At 50.3% G+C, this 18,160-nt stretch overlaps 1 protein-coding gene across 5 annotated transcripts in view; it reads left to right on the top strand.

Moving 5' to 3' along the window:
- LOC133351464 (inositol 1,4,5-triphosphate receptor associated 1-like) overlaps positions 1 to 17,890 on the top strand; it is a 120,191-nt gene extending 102,301 nt beyond the window's left edge. For 4 of the 5 annotated variants that reach the window (XM_061566693.1, XM_061566695.1, XM_061566694.1 and 1 more), the window contains exons 15-24: positions 3,839 to 3,935; positions 4,494 to 4,602; positions 5,132 to 5,159; positions 5,825 to 5,965; positions 7,324 to 7,455; positions 8,074 to 8,227; positions 11,225 to 11,280; positions 11,730 to 11,822; positions 14,105 to 14,205; positions 16,025 to 17,890. In XM_061566693.1, coding sequence (XP_061422677.1) covers positions 3,839 to 3,935; positions 4,494 to 4,602; positions 5,132 to 5,159; positions 5,825 to 5,965; positions 7,324 to 7,455; positions 8,074 to 8,227; positions 11,225 to 11,280; positions 11,730 to 11,822; positions 14,105 to 14,205; positions 16,025 to 16,178 — 1,065 coding nt within the window. In that variant the 3' untranslated portion in view covers positions 16,179 to 17,890. The remainder of the gene's footprint in view (positions 1 to 3,838; positions 3,936 to 4,493; positions 4,603 to 5,131; positions 5,160 to 5,824; positions 5,966 to 7,323; positions 7,456 to 8,073; positions 8,228 to 11,224; positions 11,281 to 11,729; positions 11,823 to 14,104; positions 14,206 to 16,024) is intronic. The other variant, XR_009756180.1, reaches the window with a different exon arrangement.
- The last annotated feature ends 270 nt before the right edge of the window (positions 17,891 to 18,160 follow it).

Raw genomic sequence — 18,160 nt, forward strand, 5'->3', positions numbered from 1 at the left:
GATGGCAGGGTGATGAGTGGTAATCCACAGGTGACAGTGCTCAGATGGCAGGGTGATGAGTGGTAATCCACAGGTGATAGTGCTCAGATGGCAGGGTGATGAGTGGTAATCCACAGGTGATAGTGCTCAGATGGCAGGGTGATGGGTGGTAATCCACAGGTGATAGTGCTCAGATGGCAGGGTGACGAGTGGTAATCCACAGGTGATAGTGCTCAGATGGCAGGGTGATGAGTGGTAATCCACAGGTGATAGTGCTCAGATGGCAGGGTGACGAGTGGTAATCCACAGGTGACAGTGCTCAGATGGCAGGGTGACGAGCGGTAATCCACAGGTGACAGTGCTCAGATGGCAGGGTGACGAGTGGTAATCCACAGGTGACAGTGCTCAGATGGCAGGGTGATGAGTGGTAATCCACAGGTGATAGTGCTCAGATAGCAGGGTGACGAGTGGTAATCCACAGGTGACAGTGCTCAGATGGCAGGGTGATGAGTGGTAATCCACAGGTGACAGTGCTCAGATGACAGGGTGACGAGTGGTAATCCACAGGTGATAGTGCTCAGATGGCAGGGTGACGAGTGGTAATCCACAGGTGACAGTGCTCAGATGGCAGGGTGACGAGTGGTAATCCACAGGTGACAGTGCTCAGATGGCAGGGTGACGAGTGGTAATCCACAGGCGACAGCGCTCAGATGGCAGGGTGATGAGTGGTAATCCACAGGTGACAGTGCTCAGATGGCAGGGTGACGAGTGGTAATCCACAGGTGACAGTGCTCAGATGGCAGGGTGACGAGTGGTAATCCACAGGTGATAGTGCTCAGATGGCAGGGTGACGAGTGGTAATCCACAGGTGATAGTGCTCAGATGGCAGGGTGATGAGTGGTAATCCATAGGTGATAGTGCTCAGATGGCAGGGTGACGAGTGGTAATCCACAGGTGATAGTGCTCAGATGGCAGGGTGACGAGTGGTAATCCACAGGTGATAGTGCTCAGATGGCAGGGTGACGAGTGGTAATCCATAGGTGATAGTGCTCAGATGGCAGGGTGACGAGTGGTAATCCACAGGTGATAGTGCTCAGATGGCAGGGTGATGAGCGGTAATCCACAGGCGACAGCGCTCAGATGGCAGGGTGATGAGTGGTAATCCACAGGTGATAGTGCTCAGATGGCAGGGTGATGAGTGGTAATCCATAGGTGATAGTGCTCAGATGGCAGGGTGATGAGTGGTAATCCACAGGTTACAGTGCTCAGATGGCAGGGTGACGAGTGGTAATCCACAGGTGACAGTGCTCAGATGGCAGGGTGATGAGTGGTAATCCACAGGTGATAGTGCTCAGATGGCAGGGTGACGGGTGGTAATCCACAGGTGATAGTGCTCAGATGGCAGGGTGATGAGTGGTAATCCACAGGTGATAGGGCTCAGATGGCAGGGTGATGAGTGGTAATCCACAGGTGATAGTGCTCAGATGGCAGGGTGATGAGCGGTAATCCACAGGCGACAGCGCTCAGATGGCAGGGTGATGAGTGGTAATCCACAGGTGATAGTGCTCAGATGGCAGGGTGATGAGTGGTAATCCACAGGTGATAGTGCTCAGATGGCAGGGTGATGAGCGGTAATCCACAGGTGATAGTGCTCAGATGGCAGGGTGACGAGCGGTAATCCACAGGTGATAGTGCTCAGATGGCAGGGTGATGAGTGGTAATCCACAGGTGATAGTGCTCAGATGGCAGGGTGACGAGTGGTAATCCACAGGTGATAGTGCTCAGATGGCAGGGTGACGTGGTAATCCACAGGTGACAGTGCTCAGATGGCAGGGTGATGAGTGGTAATCCACAGGTGATAGTGCTCAGATGGCAGGGTGACGAGTGGTAATCCACAGGTGACAGTGCTCAGATGGCAGGGTGATGAGTGGTAATCCACAGGTGACAGTGCTCAGATGGCAGGGTGACGAGTGGTAATCCACAGGTGATAGTGCTCAGATGGCAGGGTGATGAGTGGTAATCCACAGGTGATAGTGCTCAGATGGCAGGGTGACGAGCGGTAATCCACAGGAGACAGTGCTCAGATGGCAGGGTGATGAGTGGTAATCCACAGGTGATAGTGCTCAGATGGCAGGGTGACGAGCGGTAATCCACAGGTGATAGTGCTCAGATGGCAGGGTGACGAGTGGTAATCCACAGGTGATAGTGCTCAGATGGCAGGGTGACGAGTGGTAATCCACAGGTGATAGTGCTCAGATGGCAGGGTGACGAGTGGTAATCCACAGGTGATAGTGCTCAGATGGCAGGGTGACGAGTGGTAATCCACAGGTGACAGTGCTCAGATGGCAGGGTGACGAGTGGTAATCCACAGGTGATAGTGCTCAGATGGCAGGGTGATGAGTGGTAATCCACAGGTGATAGTGCTCAGATGGCAGGGTGATGAGTGGTAATCCACAGGTGATAGTGCTCAGATGGCAGGGTGACGAGCGGTAATCCACAGGTGATAGTGCTCAGATGGCAGGGTGACGAGTGGTAATCCACAGGTGATAGTGCTCAGATGGCAGGGTGACGAGTGGTAATCCACAGGTGATAGTGCTCAGATGGCAGGGTGATGAGTGGTAATCCACAGGTGATAGTGCTCAGATGGCAGGGTGACGAGTGGTAATCCACAGGTGATAGTGCTCAGATGGCAGGGTGACGAGTGGTAATCCACAGGTGATAGTGCTCAGATGGCAGGGTGACGAGTGGTAATCCACAGGTGATAGTGCTCAGATGGCAGGGTGATGAGTGGTAATCCACAGGTGATAGTGCTCAGATGGCAGGGTGATGAGTGGTAATCCACAGGTGATAGTGCTCAGATGGCAGGGTGACGAGTGGTAATCCACAGGTGATAGTGCTCAGATGGCAGGGTGATGAGTGGTAATCCACAGGTGACAGTGCTCAGATGGCAGGGTGACGAGTGGTAATCCACAGGTGATAGTGCTCAGATGGCAGGGTGATGAGTGGTAATCCACAGGTGATAGTGCTCAGATGGCAGGGTGGAAGCACAACACGCGACGGAATCGTAACATTAATGGAGTCGCTTTCCCACTGCACTGCTGGAGGAAGGACCTCCACTCGAGGGAGCTCCGGTGAGCTTTGTAGAGCCCCTCGAGCGTCGAGAGCAGGGGTCGGCAACCTTTCAAAAAAGAGCCATTGCTTTTTGTCTTTGATAAAAAATTGTTCGAGAGCCACATCACGCGCAGAACTACTTGTACACAAACGCAGCAGCTGGTATACAGCAGATGACAATAACAACAGCACATTCTGACTTAAACGAAATAGGTGATGGAATAAACTGCATCTATTCAGTTTTTGTCTCCCTTTAGTAAGAAAAATTACGATTTTTTTACATTTTGCTGTCACTAAGACCATCGTGAACCATTCCCTCTCACGTTTAATACTTTTGATAATTATCTTTGCGTGAAGATTTACGTCTTTTTTCTTTAAAATAAACGGCTGCCCGCAATGGGGGCAGCCGAAGAGTCATCGCATGCGGCTCTGGAGCGGCAAGTTTGCCGACCCCTAGTCTAGAGGGTATTTTGGTCTACTCTTCAACGCTTGCAAGGACAGAGGTGATGGGAGGATTTAATAAACTTGCCCCAATGTTACAGCTGCCGCACCGGAAGATCGGACCGGCAAAACCTCTGGATCGCAAGCCCGGCGTCGAACCATTACAGCACGGCAGTGTCTTTCATTTTGTAAATGCAATCATTTAACTGAGGCAAGCAGAGTAATTGCTCCTCCTTAGAATTGGAAACCCGAGAGATTTTTATCGCGAAACAAATGCCACCATGATGTCTCTGCTTGCTGTGGGCAGGGAAAGAAGCAAACCTGGTGCAGGACGGTGGGCGACCAGAAGATGCCCGAGCTGGCCGAGGCTGCCGAGAGGAAGAGCGACACCGAGGACGACAATGGTACGAGCACACACACTCAGGGACAGACTGGGGCGGCGGTGGTGGAGTTGAGGACGAGCGAGTTCAGTTCCCAGTCATGGTGTGAGTCTGAGGCTGGAGCGTTATTTAACTAAACTTTTTATTTCACCAGGTAAGGCCCATTGAGCTGTATAGCTCTTTTTCAGAATCTACCTGGCCACAAATGATAGCTCAAAGAAGTGGCTTATCACGTGGAAATCTATAGCAGCCAAGTACTCATAGGTGTGTTACGCTACAGGAAGGGATATACTAGCATGGCGTGGAGCGGTGGCACAGTAGTTAGCACGTTGCACTCCAAAGCTTGCGACCTGATTTCAATTCCTAACAACGGTTAATGTTGGAGGAAAGCGATTTCTGAACTATTTCTGGTCCTTTCACTCATCCACACTCACCAACATGGTGAAGTATGGGAAGACAACCCCCATGACAGCCCCTTGATCTGGTGGTGGTAATTCCACCTTTCTACCGCAAAGACCAGTTTCACCATTGAACATCGGCTTCGCTGTGCATTGGCGTGTGTCCCTCTTGCCTGTGAGTCAGAAGGTGAAGTCGTGGCAGCAAGCACGGATGCCCAGAAGCCTCCGGCCAAGCCAGTGGTGTCGGACAAGCTCCTTCACAGTCTGCAGCTCCACCGCTCTCAAGCCTCCAGGTACAGCGGCCTTTCATTGGACCTGTGTCTGAGCTCAGAGGCCTCCCACATACAGTGGCCTTGCATTGGGCCTTTATCTGGGCTTACAGGCCTCCAGGTACAGCGGCCTTGCATTGGGTCTGTGTCTGAGCTCAGAGGCCTCCCACATACAGCGGCCTTGCATTGGGCCTGTATCTGGGCTTACAGGCCTCCAGGTACAGCGGCCTTGCATTGGGTCTGTGTCTGAGCTCAGAGGCCTCCCACATACAGCGGCCTTGCATTGGGCCTGTATCTGGGCTTACAGGCCTCCAGGTACAGCGGCCTTGCATTGGGTCTGTGTCTGAGCTCAGAGGCCTCCCACATACAGCGGCCTTGCATTGGGCCTATATCTGGTCTTACAGGCCTCCAGGTCTAGTATTGCATGAGGCCTGGTCATTGACTCACAATTTTGGTTGCCAGCTGTGACTCAATGTGGCTTTGATGGGTAGAGGATATTTTTTTACCGTATAACTCTTCTTTGTTGTTTTATGTCTCCCCAATTTCTCTTTAGACCTTCCCTCAGTGAACAAGAAGTCGAGGTAAGATTTAATTGCAGTTCGTGGCCCAGGAACTGCTCAGCAACTCTGTGTAGAAAACGTTTCCACAAAGAGCACTCATTGTAACTGTTACATTTTAAACTAATACTACAATATAAGCTGTAGCATCATATTTTGGTGTTTAAATATTTTTTGGGTTTCAAAAACGCAAATCACTTAGAAGCTTGATATAAGCACACCCGACACAAGCACAGTGTTTCTCACGACGGAGACGCGCGTTCGTTACACTCGCAGGTGACACAAGCAGCACACTGCTGCGGATACAATCACACCTGGAGCTGCTGTGCTTACATGCAGCTTCTGTTGGTATGGAAGACCGTCTGACGTGGCACCTGTGCCATCTAAATTGCCCCATCTCCAGCGTTGCCCCAATCGTGCTTTAATAGCATCGTGTTTGTGCACGTGGTTTTCCACGTGCGTGCGTGTGTGCGTGTGTGTGTGCGTGTGTGTGTGTGCGTGCGTGCGTGTGTGTGTGCGTGTGTGCGTGTGTGCGTGCGTGTGTGCGTGCGTGTGTGCGTGCGTGTGTGTGTGCGTGCGTGTGTGTGTGCGTGCGTACGTGCGTGCGTGCGTGTGTGCGTGCGTACGTACGTGCGTGCGTGTGTGCGTGCGTGTGTGTGTGCGTGCGTACGTACGTGCGTGCGTGGCAGACGGCGTTCGTGCGCCTCTCGCTGGCGTTCCGCAACGACATGTTCTCGCTGGAGAAGCGCCTGCGTCTGGAGGAGCGCGCGAGGAACCTCGCCGAGGAGAACGTCTCCTGCGAGATCGACGCCGTCTCCAGCACAGTGCAGGCACGGCCCTCGCTCACGGGGGGGGGGGGGGGGTCTCTGTCACTCACTCACGGGGGGGGGGGGGGGCTGTTTTGGTTGTCTTGGTGATATTAAAGTGCCAATGATTGACACTTCCTCTATTTTCAAAGCATTCCCTGCTATATATATTCTTGGTTCTTTCGGTAAAGTCACGTAGAAGGGAAATAATAACATCATAAAAATGTAAAACAATAAGCTTTAAATCAAAATCCATTCTCTGCTACTCGCACGCACTGCGTCGCAAGCTCACGCGAGCACTGTAACGCATTCACACCCCAAGTGTAGAATGATTGGGAGCAGCTCCGCACGCGGCCATTCAGTACGCTCCCTTTCACACCCGCATCACCTTTTGCGCCACTCATGCCTGCGCTCCTGAGTGAGAGACCCGTATCACCAAAACGATTCGTGCAGCGTTCCTGTACATGTCAGAATTCACGACTAAAACGATAAAAATCGTCTTGTTAAATTGCTTGTACAAGTGAGAATTTGTATTGCTCGGGCCATGATGGGTGGTGGAGGGTCTTCACGACACACATTTTGCCAGATCATTGCTTGGCCTCCCACAAAAATGAACCATGTACCTTTAATGAGTTCATATTGACATGTTGGCCATACACGTGAAAAATTGTACTTTCACGTGTGAACTCCATGGTGGAATAACATAATGATTTTACGCGCGAATACAAGGAAAGTATTCTTGCCGCTGCCTTATTGGCACTGGTGCCACGGACACAGATAAAATAAAAAATAATATAAAAACTAGGCGAAGGTTTTAGCCAATGGCCCATGTGCTATGAAGAAGGCCCGTTGCCCAAAACGTCGCCTACTAGAGATATCTTGTCCATTGCCAATTGAGTTTTCTGTCACCTGCAAATCTGCTGCTAGAGGGCCCTGTCTGCCTGCAGTAGTTTAAACTTAAAAACGACTTCTACTACTTTTATTTTACCAGGTAAGGCCCACTGAGCTGTGCAGCTCTCTTTCAGAAGCGGCCTGGCCACAAATGATAGTTCCACAAAGTGGCTTATCACGTGGAAGTGTATAGGAGGCAAATAAGGGAAAAGCCGAAGGACCCGGAAAGAATCCACGCGACCACGGGGAGAGAAAGAAATGCAAACTACAAATATACGGGCATCAGGGTCGGGATTTAACCCACGACACCCTGAATACTAGGCAAGAGAGTTAACATTTCTCCACTGTAGTGCACCCCTGTTACCGTGCAGCCAACGATGTCAACGCCGCGCGCAGACGTTTCCCTTTGCTCTGCTGAATGATTTATCTGATGATCGCCGCTGCCGTTGCTCCCGCCGCTGCGGCCGCTGCCACTGCCCGTGCCGTCGCAGATGTTCGCGCCGCTGTGCCAGGACTCCCAGACGCGGGACACATACCAGCAGCTGCAGCAGAACCTGCAGGTGCTTCGCAAGGCCACCATGAGGGCCTCCAGCTGCTCGGAGAAGCTGGGAGCCGTGAACCAGGTGAGCGCCACCTCCAGCGCCCTTCATCTGCGCCTCAAATGAGGACCCTTTTTGAGGCTGCCATGGTCCCTTCTGAAGCACCCTCAGATCTGAGGCCACCACAGATCTAACTTTTTTTTATTTTACCAGGTAAGGTCTACTGAGCTGTATAACTCTTTTTCAGAAGCCACCTGGCCACTAATGATAGCTCAACAAAGTGGCTTGTTGTGCGGGCATTTATAGCAGTTTCTACATTTTTAAATTTGGAGGGAAAAACCGGAGGACCTGGACGAAAAAATCCACGCGACCATGGGGAGAGAGACACACAAACTCTAAATAGGCAGGCGTCAGGGTCGGGATCACCCTAACTGAGTCTGCACCGCCCCCCCCCCCGCCCCCCTTTGCCGAAGGCTCATCCCCTCTTCAAAACTTTGCTTGACATTACCTGGGCCGTGCCCTTCCCCTCCTAAATTCGTGTGTGCCCCCTTTACACGAGGTCATATCGCAAGCGTTCCAGAGAGTGAATCAAGACGTGAGTTTCGTCTCAGCCTGTGCAGTGTTCAGCCTCTGTGGCCGCCCGGCGGCTCCGCCCCGCGGCGTGGCGGCGGGTGACCTCGGCGCGTTGCTGCTGTGCCGTAGGAGGGGCGCCTGTGCCGGGCCATGGAGGTGATGGTGCAGCACGTGGAGAACCTGAAGCGGCTGTACGCGCGCGAGCACGCCGAGCTGGAGGACGTGCGCAAGCTGCTGCAGCACAACTCTCGCTCCGTGCACAGTGGCTCCGGGGACAGCAGTGGTACACACGGCGTCACCATTGTCTCTAGACAGTGGTACACACAGCATCACCATTGTCTCTAGACAGTGCTACACACAGCGTCACCATTGTCTCTAGACAGTGGTACACACGGCATCATCATTGTCTCTAGACAGTAGTACACACAGCATCACCATTGTCTCCAGACAGTGGTACACACAGCATCACCATTGTCTCTAGACAGTGGTACACACAGCGTCACCATTGTCTCTAGACAGTGCTACACACAGCGTCACCATTGTCTCTAGACAGTAGTACACACAGCATCACCATTGTCTCTAGACAGTGGTACACACGACGTCACCATTGTCTCTAGACAGTGGTACACACGGCGTCACCATTGTCTCTAGACAGTAGTACACACGGCGTCACCATTGTCTCTAGACAGTGATACACACAGCGTCACCATTGTCTCTAGACAGTGGTACACACGGCGTCACCATTGTCTCTAGACAGTGGTACACACAGCATCACCATTGTCTCTAGACAGTGGTACACACAGCATCACCATTGTCTCTAGAGAGTAGTACACACAGTGTCACCATTGTCTCTAGACAGTGGTACACACAGCGTCACCATTGTCTCTAGACAGTGGTACACACGGCGTCACCATTGTCTCTAGACAGTGGTACACACGGCGTCACCATTGTCTCTAGACAGTGGTACACACGGCGTCACCATTGTCTCTAGACAGTGGTACACACGGCGTCACCATTGTCTCTAGACAGTGGTACACACGGCGTCACCATTGTCTCTAGACAGTGGTACACACGGCGTCACCATTGTCTCTAGACAGTGGTACACACAGCGTCACCATTGTCTCTAGAGAGTGGTACACACGGCGTCACCATTGTCTCTAGACAGTGATACACACAGCGTCACCATTGTCTCTAGACAGTGGTACACACGGCGTCACCATTGTCTCTAGACAGTGGTACACACAGCGTCACCATTGTCTCTAGACAGTGGTACACACAGCGTCACCATTGTCTCTAGACAGTGGTACACACGGCATCACCATTGTCTCTAGACAGTGGTACACACAGCGTCACCATTGTCTCTAGACAGTGGTACACACGGCGTCACCATTGTCTCCAGACAGTAGTACACACGGCGTCACCATTGTCTCTAGACAGTGGTACACACAGCGTCACCATTGTCTCTAGACAGTGGTACACACAGCGTCACCATTGTCTCTAGACAGTGGTACACACGGCATCACCATTGTCTCTAGACAGTGGTACACACAGCGTCACCATTGTCTCTAGACAGTGGTACACACAGCATCACCATTGTCTCTAGACAGTGGTACACACAGTGTCACCATTGTCTCTAGACAGTGGTACACACAGCGTCACCATTGTCTCTAGACAGTGGTACACACGGCATCACCATTGTCTCTAGACAGTGCTACACACAGCGTCACCATTGTCTCTAGACAGTGGTACACACAGCGTCACCATTGTCTCTAGACAGTGGTACACACAGCGTCACCATTGTCTCTAGACAGTGGTACACACAGCGTCACCATTGTCTCTAGACAGTGGTACACACAGCGTCACCATTGTCTCTAGACAGTGGTACACACGGCATCACCATTGTCTCTAGACAGTGGTACACACAGCGTCACCATTGTCTCTAGACAGTGGTACACACAGCATCACCATTGTCTCCAGACAGTGGTACACACAGCGTCACCATTGTCTCTAGACAGTGCTACACACAGCGTCACCGTTGTCTCTAGACAGTGGTACACACAGCGTCACCATTGTCTCTAGACAGTGGTACACACAGCGTCACCATTGTCTCTAGACAGTGCTACACACAGCGTCACCATTGTCTCTAGACAGTGGTACACACAGCGTCACCATTGTCTCTAGACAGTGGTACACACGGCGTCACCATTGTCTCTAGACAGTGGTACACACAGCGTCACCATTGTCTCTAGACAGTGGTACACACGGCGTCACCATTGTCTCTAGACAGTGGTACACACAGCGTCACCATTGTCTCTAGACAGTGCTACACACAGCGTCACCATTGTCTCTAGACAGTGGTACACACAGCGTCACCATTGTCTCTAGACAGTGGTACACACGGCGTCACCATTGTCTCTAGACAGTGGTACACACAGCGTCACCATTGTCTCTAGACAGTGGTACACACGGCGTCACCATTGTCTCTAGACAGTGGTACACACAGCGTCACCATTGTCTCTAGACAGTGGTACACACAGCGTCACCATTGTCTCTAGACAGTGCTACACACAGCGTCACCATTGTCTCTAGACAGTGGTACACACAGCGTCACCATTGTCTCTAGACAGTGGTACACACAGCGTCACCATTGTCTCTAGACAGTGGTACACACAGCGTCACCATTGTCTCTAGACAGTGGTACACACAGCGTCACCATTGTCTCTAGACAGTGGTACACACAGCGTCACCATTGTCTCTAGACAGTGGTACACACAGCGTCACCATTGTCTCTAGACAGTGCTACACACAGCGTCACCATTGTCTCTAGACAGTGGTACACACAGCGTCACCATTGTCTCTAGACAGTGGTACACACAGCATCACCATTGTCTCTAGACAGTGGTACACACAGCGTCACCATTGTCTATAGAGAGCGGTGGTCCACACAGACTTAGCTGTGTACTGTTGTTATGACGTGGGGCACCCAGAACTTGTTTTCATATTACTCTCCACTCATGTTCGCCGTGGCTGAGAATCAAAGTCCAGGTGTCTGGGTCGACAGTTCAGTGCGCTAACCACTCTGCCACCGCTCTACCGTGCACTGCTGCAGCAGCCAAATCATTTAACAATGGAGTTATTAAATATGAATAACCGTCCAATGTAAATATTCGCCCCTATGCCTTCCTTAGGGAACGCACGTCTCAGCACTCCGTCACTCATTGACAATTCACAACACAACGAGAAGTGGCTTAATGCGATTTGTCGCGCGCGTGTGTCTCAGACGAGGGCATGGCACGTGGGAACCGCTCCATGTCTATCATCGGATCGCTCGGCAAGGTAAAGAACTTCGAGGAAACGTCGTTAACTCGCCGTCGAACCCACAGCGGCGTTGTATTCGCGAGCGCAGTCGGTGACGAAGATATTTGTCGGCGAAGATTTTTGTCGTCGTAATTATTTTTTGTCAAAATATATGGAGATGACAAAGTGTTACAACGGTTGCGACTTGCCACGTAAGCCCTCCGCGTGGCTGTGATGAGGCGAATGTAGCGAGTCTGTACGTAGAAGGTTTAGTTTACCTCGTGGCCGAGCTGATAACGATGGGGGGAAGGGGGGAGTGAGAGATTTCACGCCCCTCACACCAACATATCATAGCCAAGAGTGACCTCTGTTTTTGGATGCTTCGGCGACTACGTCGTGTATGTATGTTGAACTTTCGCACCGTACGTAGCCAATCGGAGGTGCGCGAGTTAACAAATGTCTCGTTGATTTCTTTACGACTTTGCAGCCCGACTGCTCGCCGAAGAGTCAGCGTCTCCGTCATCCCAAAGTTCTTTAACTTCCCCAGTGGAGGAGGCAACCAGCTGGCCAGTCCCATCTTGGTGAGTCCCACCCTCTGGGTTCGTGCGCAAACTCCTCTGGACGACGATCCTCGCGAGGCATAAAACTAAACTTTGTTTCACTTACCGGGTAAGGCCCACTGAGCTGCGTAGCTCTTTGTCACAAGCGGCCTGGTCACCGATGATAGCTCGACAAAGTGGCTTATCACGTGAAAAATATATCGCAGCCAAGTACTCTTAAACACCTGTTTTTTAAATGTGAAGGGATAAACGGGAGGACCCGGAGAAAAATCCACGCGACCACGCAGAGAAATATACAGGCGTCAGGGTTGGGATCAATCCCACAACCTCCTGGATAACAGGCGAGGTCGTTCACATCTCGCCACTGTGGCAGTCAAGTTTATTTGTTTAACCAGGTGAGAACCAGAGAAACCGTGACAGTGACATTCGCAACGACAACAGCAAAACGAATCAAGTATCGCAATGCAGCAAATATAAATCAGTCCAAAAGTAACTTGGTTATACGAGCCTTCGCAAATCTTGCACACATTTCTATGTGAAATGGTAAATTCCCGTAAGCGTTATTCAGCTCGAGCAGATTATTTTTACACTGATCATAGCACAATCACAATTAAGTTAGAGAAGCGTTAATCAGAAATCGGGTGACTTAGCATACTGATATCTCAGCTCGAGTGTTGTTCAAGGAAGGAAGGTGAAATGGGTCTGTTGCAACGAATTATTTGGCGACTGCTGCTGCTGCTGCGTTGAAAGTGGTGCACAACAGAGCACTCAACCTTTTCTTTAATAACACTTCAATAGAGAGACCAGTGAGGTGGGCTGGATAATTAGTGTTGGGGACTGCATTTACACCAAACTAAACTGGTCATCATAAAACATCTTTCATTATAATTTCCATCAGGCCCCATAGTCTAAAGTGCAGTCTCCAACACTATCACCTCTAACTCTCTGGCCTTTCTATTTATGTGCTATGAATGAAGTGCCATTACCCGACAGATGGCCTGTTACATATGTGTGTGTATGTTGAACTTTTTTACCACTGCACGTAGCCAACCGTGCTAATTGGAGGTGCGGGGAAGGACAACAAACTAAACACAAAAAGCAGTTATACATTTATGTAATTTCCCTTTAAGGCCGCATGTGTTATGGATGGATGCGTTGAGTTGTTCACTTCTGTGTTAGGAGGGCAGCCTCTTTCTGTGCTGTGTGAAGACTGATGATTGCAATGCAGGATCATTGTCCGGCACCCTCGTGAAATGTTCGTCCCGGGTTGGCTCTGGCTATCCTAGGCGCACGCCGTTTTCCCCACGTGGCTTTGCCTTGCTGAAACTGATGGGCAGGGGTTGTGCTCAGCTCATCTCCTCGTGCGGCTGCCCCCGGCCCCCCCCACCTCGCTTGATTCAAATCGCGATTGAAGACGCCACTTATTTTTTAGGGCTTTTTTTCTTTTCCTTGCATCCTTTGTTTTGGGGTTGTATCTGATTTGGTGTGAGCCTGCCTGCGTGCATGCGCCGTGTGATCTCTGGGTGAAAGGCACTTTGTAAGTGTTAATTATTGTTAAATGATTTCTATATAAAACCCTGAGAGGGGTCATCATAATTGAACACGGAAAACGGGAGTTTATTTCTCTGAAAATGATGTCCTGATTATTAAACGCTGCTTTTACCATTCACAGCAGAAGCGTGTGTTACTAGCCAAGCTAATACATCGTTGGCCTATAATGAGTTGAGTTTCACGTGTTTTGCCATCGCTGATTTGACCATTTGCACATGATTTCTGTCGGTATAGTTCGCCGAACGTGCTCCTGTGCTTTGACCATCCACGGTTGACCACGAGGTTCCTGTAGCTATCGTAATCAAGTACTGTACTCTCAACTGGCACTGCTCGCAATGATGCTGCCACGGAAGAATACAGACACCATCTTGTCTCCCCCAAGCAGCCCATCGCGGGTCTCCTGTTCACGGATTCCCAGCAGGCAGCGAGGCAGTGTCGTTCAGGCTTATTTTTCCATGTATTTTTTTCATTCCATAGATTTACTGTACAAGTTACATTTGGCACTACAGAAAATATGAATCACATTTTACACTGAACATGCTTCCTGTTTCACATTTGGAATCACGTCGGATGACATAAAACAAAGGGGGGTGGGTGTCGTATTACGAATCGTGAACCAAACCATATTTTTCCCAGAATGCCTTTTGAGTTTGCAGATCGCGGATTTGTCGACTGCGGCTCTTTCCAAGGACGTCGTGACCAGACAAAGTCTGGGCGTGTGTTCTAATTGTTGGTGTCTGTGCTCTTCTCAGGAAGCGAGGATAAACGAGGTGAAAAAGCAAGAAGCATCAATCATCGCTCCAGAGAAAATCATCCCGGCTTTCCTAGCCCCAAAGGAAACGAGCCAGCCCAGGTGGTTGACCTGCATACAAACACGCACCCACCAAGGAGAAGGATTTGCATGCACAGGGCGCTTTCTTCAATTCATATGAATCTCCAAGGCACCTTGGATATTCATAGCCTTGTGGCAGTCAAATTCAGGGGTCGGCAACCACAATAACAAGAAGAGTAATTTTTTTTTCGAATTCGGTCCAAAAAACCCTCAATATTTTAATATCCACAATGCACTGTGCGGTGGATACGAGATGGTGGTCCTTCATGAATAGCGTCACGAAGCAGCAGGCCTTAAAGAGCCTCATGCGGCTCCGGAGCCGCAGGTTGCTGACCCCCAGTCTAGTCAAAGAGACCCTCAGTGGCAGCTGTCCCTGCGTGCCACAAGGTGAATGGCTATTCCAAATTTGGTATTTTGAGAGTAATTTATGAAATGTGGCTCATTTGGGCCATGACTCCAGCAGACACGGCCCATTTTTTATTCTAATAACGTCACGGGATGTTTGACATCCACTGTGCAACAGATGGTGCATATTTAAGGTGAATTAATCCGCAGCATTAAACATGACGGCCGCTGGGCTCAAACTGGGAACCTCTGCAGTAAGTTGGCGATTGCGCTACCGCTCAGGCATTGTCGCATCGAGTGAGAAATCCGAGGTAATCGAGTGCAGGAAACTCCAATAACCGCACTTTTGCTGGGCCTCGATCAACACCCCACCCAGAGATGCCGCGAGCATTCCAGGCGCTGCGCTGTGAGAAGGGGACGACCCCTCGTGGCTGCAACCCTGGCCCCAGGAGACTCAGAATGATGTCTTTGGTGTAAACATTCAGAGGCTCCTGCATGGCCTCATACGAGACGTTACATTGCGCAGAGCAAACCAAGGACTCGTTTTTTTCGTCGAGACCCAACCGCTGTAACAGTGTGGAATATCTCATGGCTGCATACTTTGGGTTAAAATCACTTGAATGTCAATACTAATTTCTAATACAATCAAAATGCATGTTTACCTGAATTGGTGGTGCAGTGGGGTTGATACTTGTGCTTCACAGCAAGTAGGACCTGGGTTCAATTCCTGCCTCAGGTGTGCCTTTGTGCATGGAGTTTGTATGTTCTTCCCCTGTTCTGCACAAGTTTCCTCTGGATTCTCCAGGTTTCCTTCTATAGCTACAAAAAAATTACGATGTAAATGCCCCATGGACCAAATATCACAATGCTGAAAAAATACCTACATATGACTCAATTGGCATTACACGTCATAACATCAGCCCGCTACTGTACATCCGTGGCAGTATGTATGCTGAACGTCTTTTCGCACCATACGTAGCCAACCGTGCTCACCTTCAGGAGGCAGAACGCTCCTGAAGAAGAATCTTGAGACTCAGGCTTTCCTGGATAAACAAGCAGAATAAGTAAATCGGTGAGTCGAGTGAAGTGTCGGGTGCTGGCTGTGGATGTACGTGGGTGGGGAGCGGTAGTGCAGCAGTTAGCGCATTGCACTATGAACCCAGCGACCCGAGTTCAATTCCCGCTCACGGCCAACACCATTGAGGATTATCTGAACCGGCCCTGGGCTTCCCCTAGGTTGACTCAGCCTTAAAATAGTACCTGGTGCGATGTGCAAAAACATCGCCACTGGGGAGACAAAGGTGGCCGGGCGTGGTGTTCGCCACCCACCCCCTCGTGTGGCGTAGCGTCCTTCATAGGTGCTCGCTTAACAGCACTTGCCCCAACAATCTGTTAAGGCCATACGGGGGATCTTTGTCTTTGTGTCTTTGTTGTTGAACGCGGGGTGATGACCCGGCGTGTGCCCTCTCCGTGTCCGCGCGCTATCGGATCGCAGCGGACACATGCTCATGGGACTGACGCGGGCAGCGCTGAAGGAGAGTCCTCCGCTCATCCCGCAAGGGGCACAAGGCGTCAAGATCGTGGGTGCGAGGCCGCTCAACCCCTTGGCCCAGGACAACGTGGAGGAGGAGACCCTCGTCAGCAGTTGACTTTGCCCGCAGCCGTTGCCTTGTGTTGTCAGTGGCCATTGCTGTCGTCCTCGATGCTAAACAGGCCTGCAGACGCACCACGTGATTTTGCCAAGTCCTGTTCGATTGCCATGAAGGCTGGCTTAGAAACTAAGCTATTTTTTGGTTTCACCAGGCTAAGGCCCCACTGAGCTATACGGCTGTTTCTTCAGAAGCGACGAGGCTATCACAAGTGTTAGCTGGACGACGCGGCTTATCGTCACGTGGACATTTATTAGCAGCAGCCAAATACTCTCGCCGCAAGTCGATTCTAAATGTGGAGGGAGAGACCTGGAGGACCCGGAGAAAAATCCACACGACGACGGGGAGAGCACACAGACTACAAATATACAACAGGCGTCAGGGTCGGGATCGAACCCACGACCTCCTGTATACCAGGCAATGTACTTAACATCTCGCCATTGTAGCGCATTGTGCATTATGACGGCCTACGACTTTTATCACCACAAATGTATTGAAGCATTACCCAGTATTCATCCTTTCTACGGTTAGGAAAACTAATTTTATCTCTTGGGCACCACTCATGTAACGTTGAATAATATTGACCGTTGTTACTGGCGATGGGTATTGTGGCAGGTTTACAGCAATATAACAGATCGAGGTACAGTCCTGAAATGGCTTGCTCACATCACTGCTGGCAGAACGACCTCCACTCAGAGGGAGCTCTACATTGTTGGTAACAAAGGTACATTTATACAAAAAATATTTCCAAAGATTTTCTGCGTTCGCGTTTTTAGACCTTAAAAGGGATTTATGCAGTGAAGTAATATAAATTATTGTTAAGTTATACAACTTTACATATTCATCACTGTATTCTTAACGTGTGACCTCCTGCTTGAAATCATGTGTGAATGCATGCACGTGTAAGCGTTACACTGAACGCGCGTGTGTTTTAATACGGCTTGTATTATTTTTAAATAACTATTCGCGCTGCCACAGGAGAGGGTCATTTGGTGAACTCCAGAGGGACATTGGTGGCGGTGCGCCCACAACCTTGCGTGGGGCTTCCCCCTGGCATCGCGCAACGTTGGCATGGCGTACTGGCCTCCTGGCACCGGCGGATGTAGACTCCGAACGGGTTTCGACGCGCGCACTCACGTGCATCCTCTATCACCGACGTGTCAGCCCGCAGCAGTGACCGCGGGTCGCTTCGTGCGCGCGGACACTTGCACAGGCACGGGCCGTCGCATTCGCACGAATGTACGTTGAAGGGCAAACTGGGTTTAGCGCGGGTTAATAAATGAAAGTGCTGCAGATGTTTGCGACTCGTCAAGGAAAATCTGTCCGGTACATTTGTGGATTTTGCGTAATTCCAAGCGATGTGGCACTGGATATGCAAGCGTGTGAGTGCATAACAGTGCAGATCTGTGGAATGTTGCGTGCATCTTTGAGGTCGTATGCATTAAATCCAGTTTGCTGATGGTTTCTGGGCTTGATCTGCAGACTTTGTCCGTTCTATTTCTGTGGAGTATCTTTTATTGTTATGAACGAAAGCCTTTTCCATAATAAGAGTTGTTTTTGGGTTAGATCCCGTAAATATGTGTCGTTAAACCCGCCACCACCCGACACAGCCAATTAATAAGGTTTGTCACGTAAACAGAACGTGCCAGTTCGTCACTAGTTCATTAATCCTCCCGCACTTCGCTCAAGAAGGGCTTCCAAGTGACGTCATCACATCTACCCCTCTATTTAAGGAACGAAACAGGAGGATTTCTCCACAAATCTGGCTGTCGCCTGATGATGCTGGTTGTAATTATTGGCGAAACGTCGTACTCGAATTGTAAATGTTGTGGATTTGCTCTCCAGCACACCGGTGAGTGCTGTACTAGTAACGAATTGGCACGTTCTGTGACAAACCTGGTTTAACGACACATTTATATTTACACGATCTAAACAAAAGAAACGATTGTGGATAATATTGGTCACGAATGCAAAAAGAAGTT

The sequence above is a fragment of the Lethenteron reissneri genome, chromosome 37 (assembly GCF_015708825.2).
Source record: "Lethenteron reissneri isolate LAM-NWPU_2019-01 chromosome 37, ASM1570882v1, whole genome shotgun sequence".
Taxonomy (NCBI): domain Eukaryota; kingdom Metazoa; phylum Chordata; class Hyperoartia; order Petromyzontiformes; family Petromyzontidae; genus Lethenteron; species Lethenteron reissneri.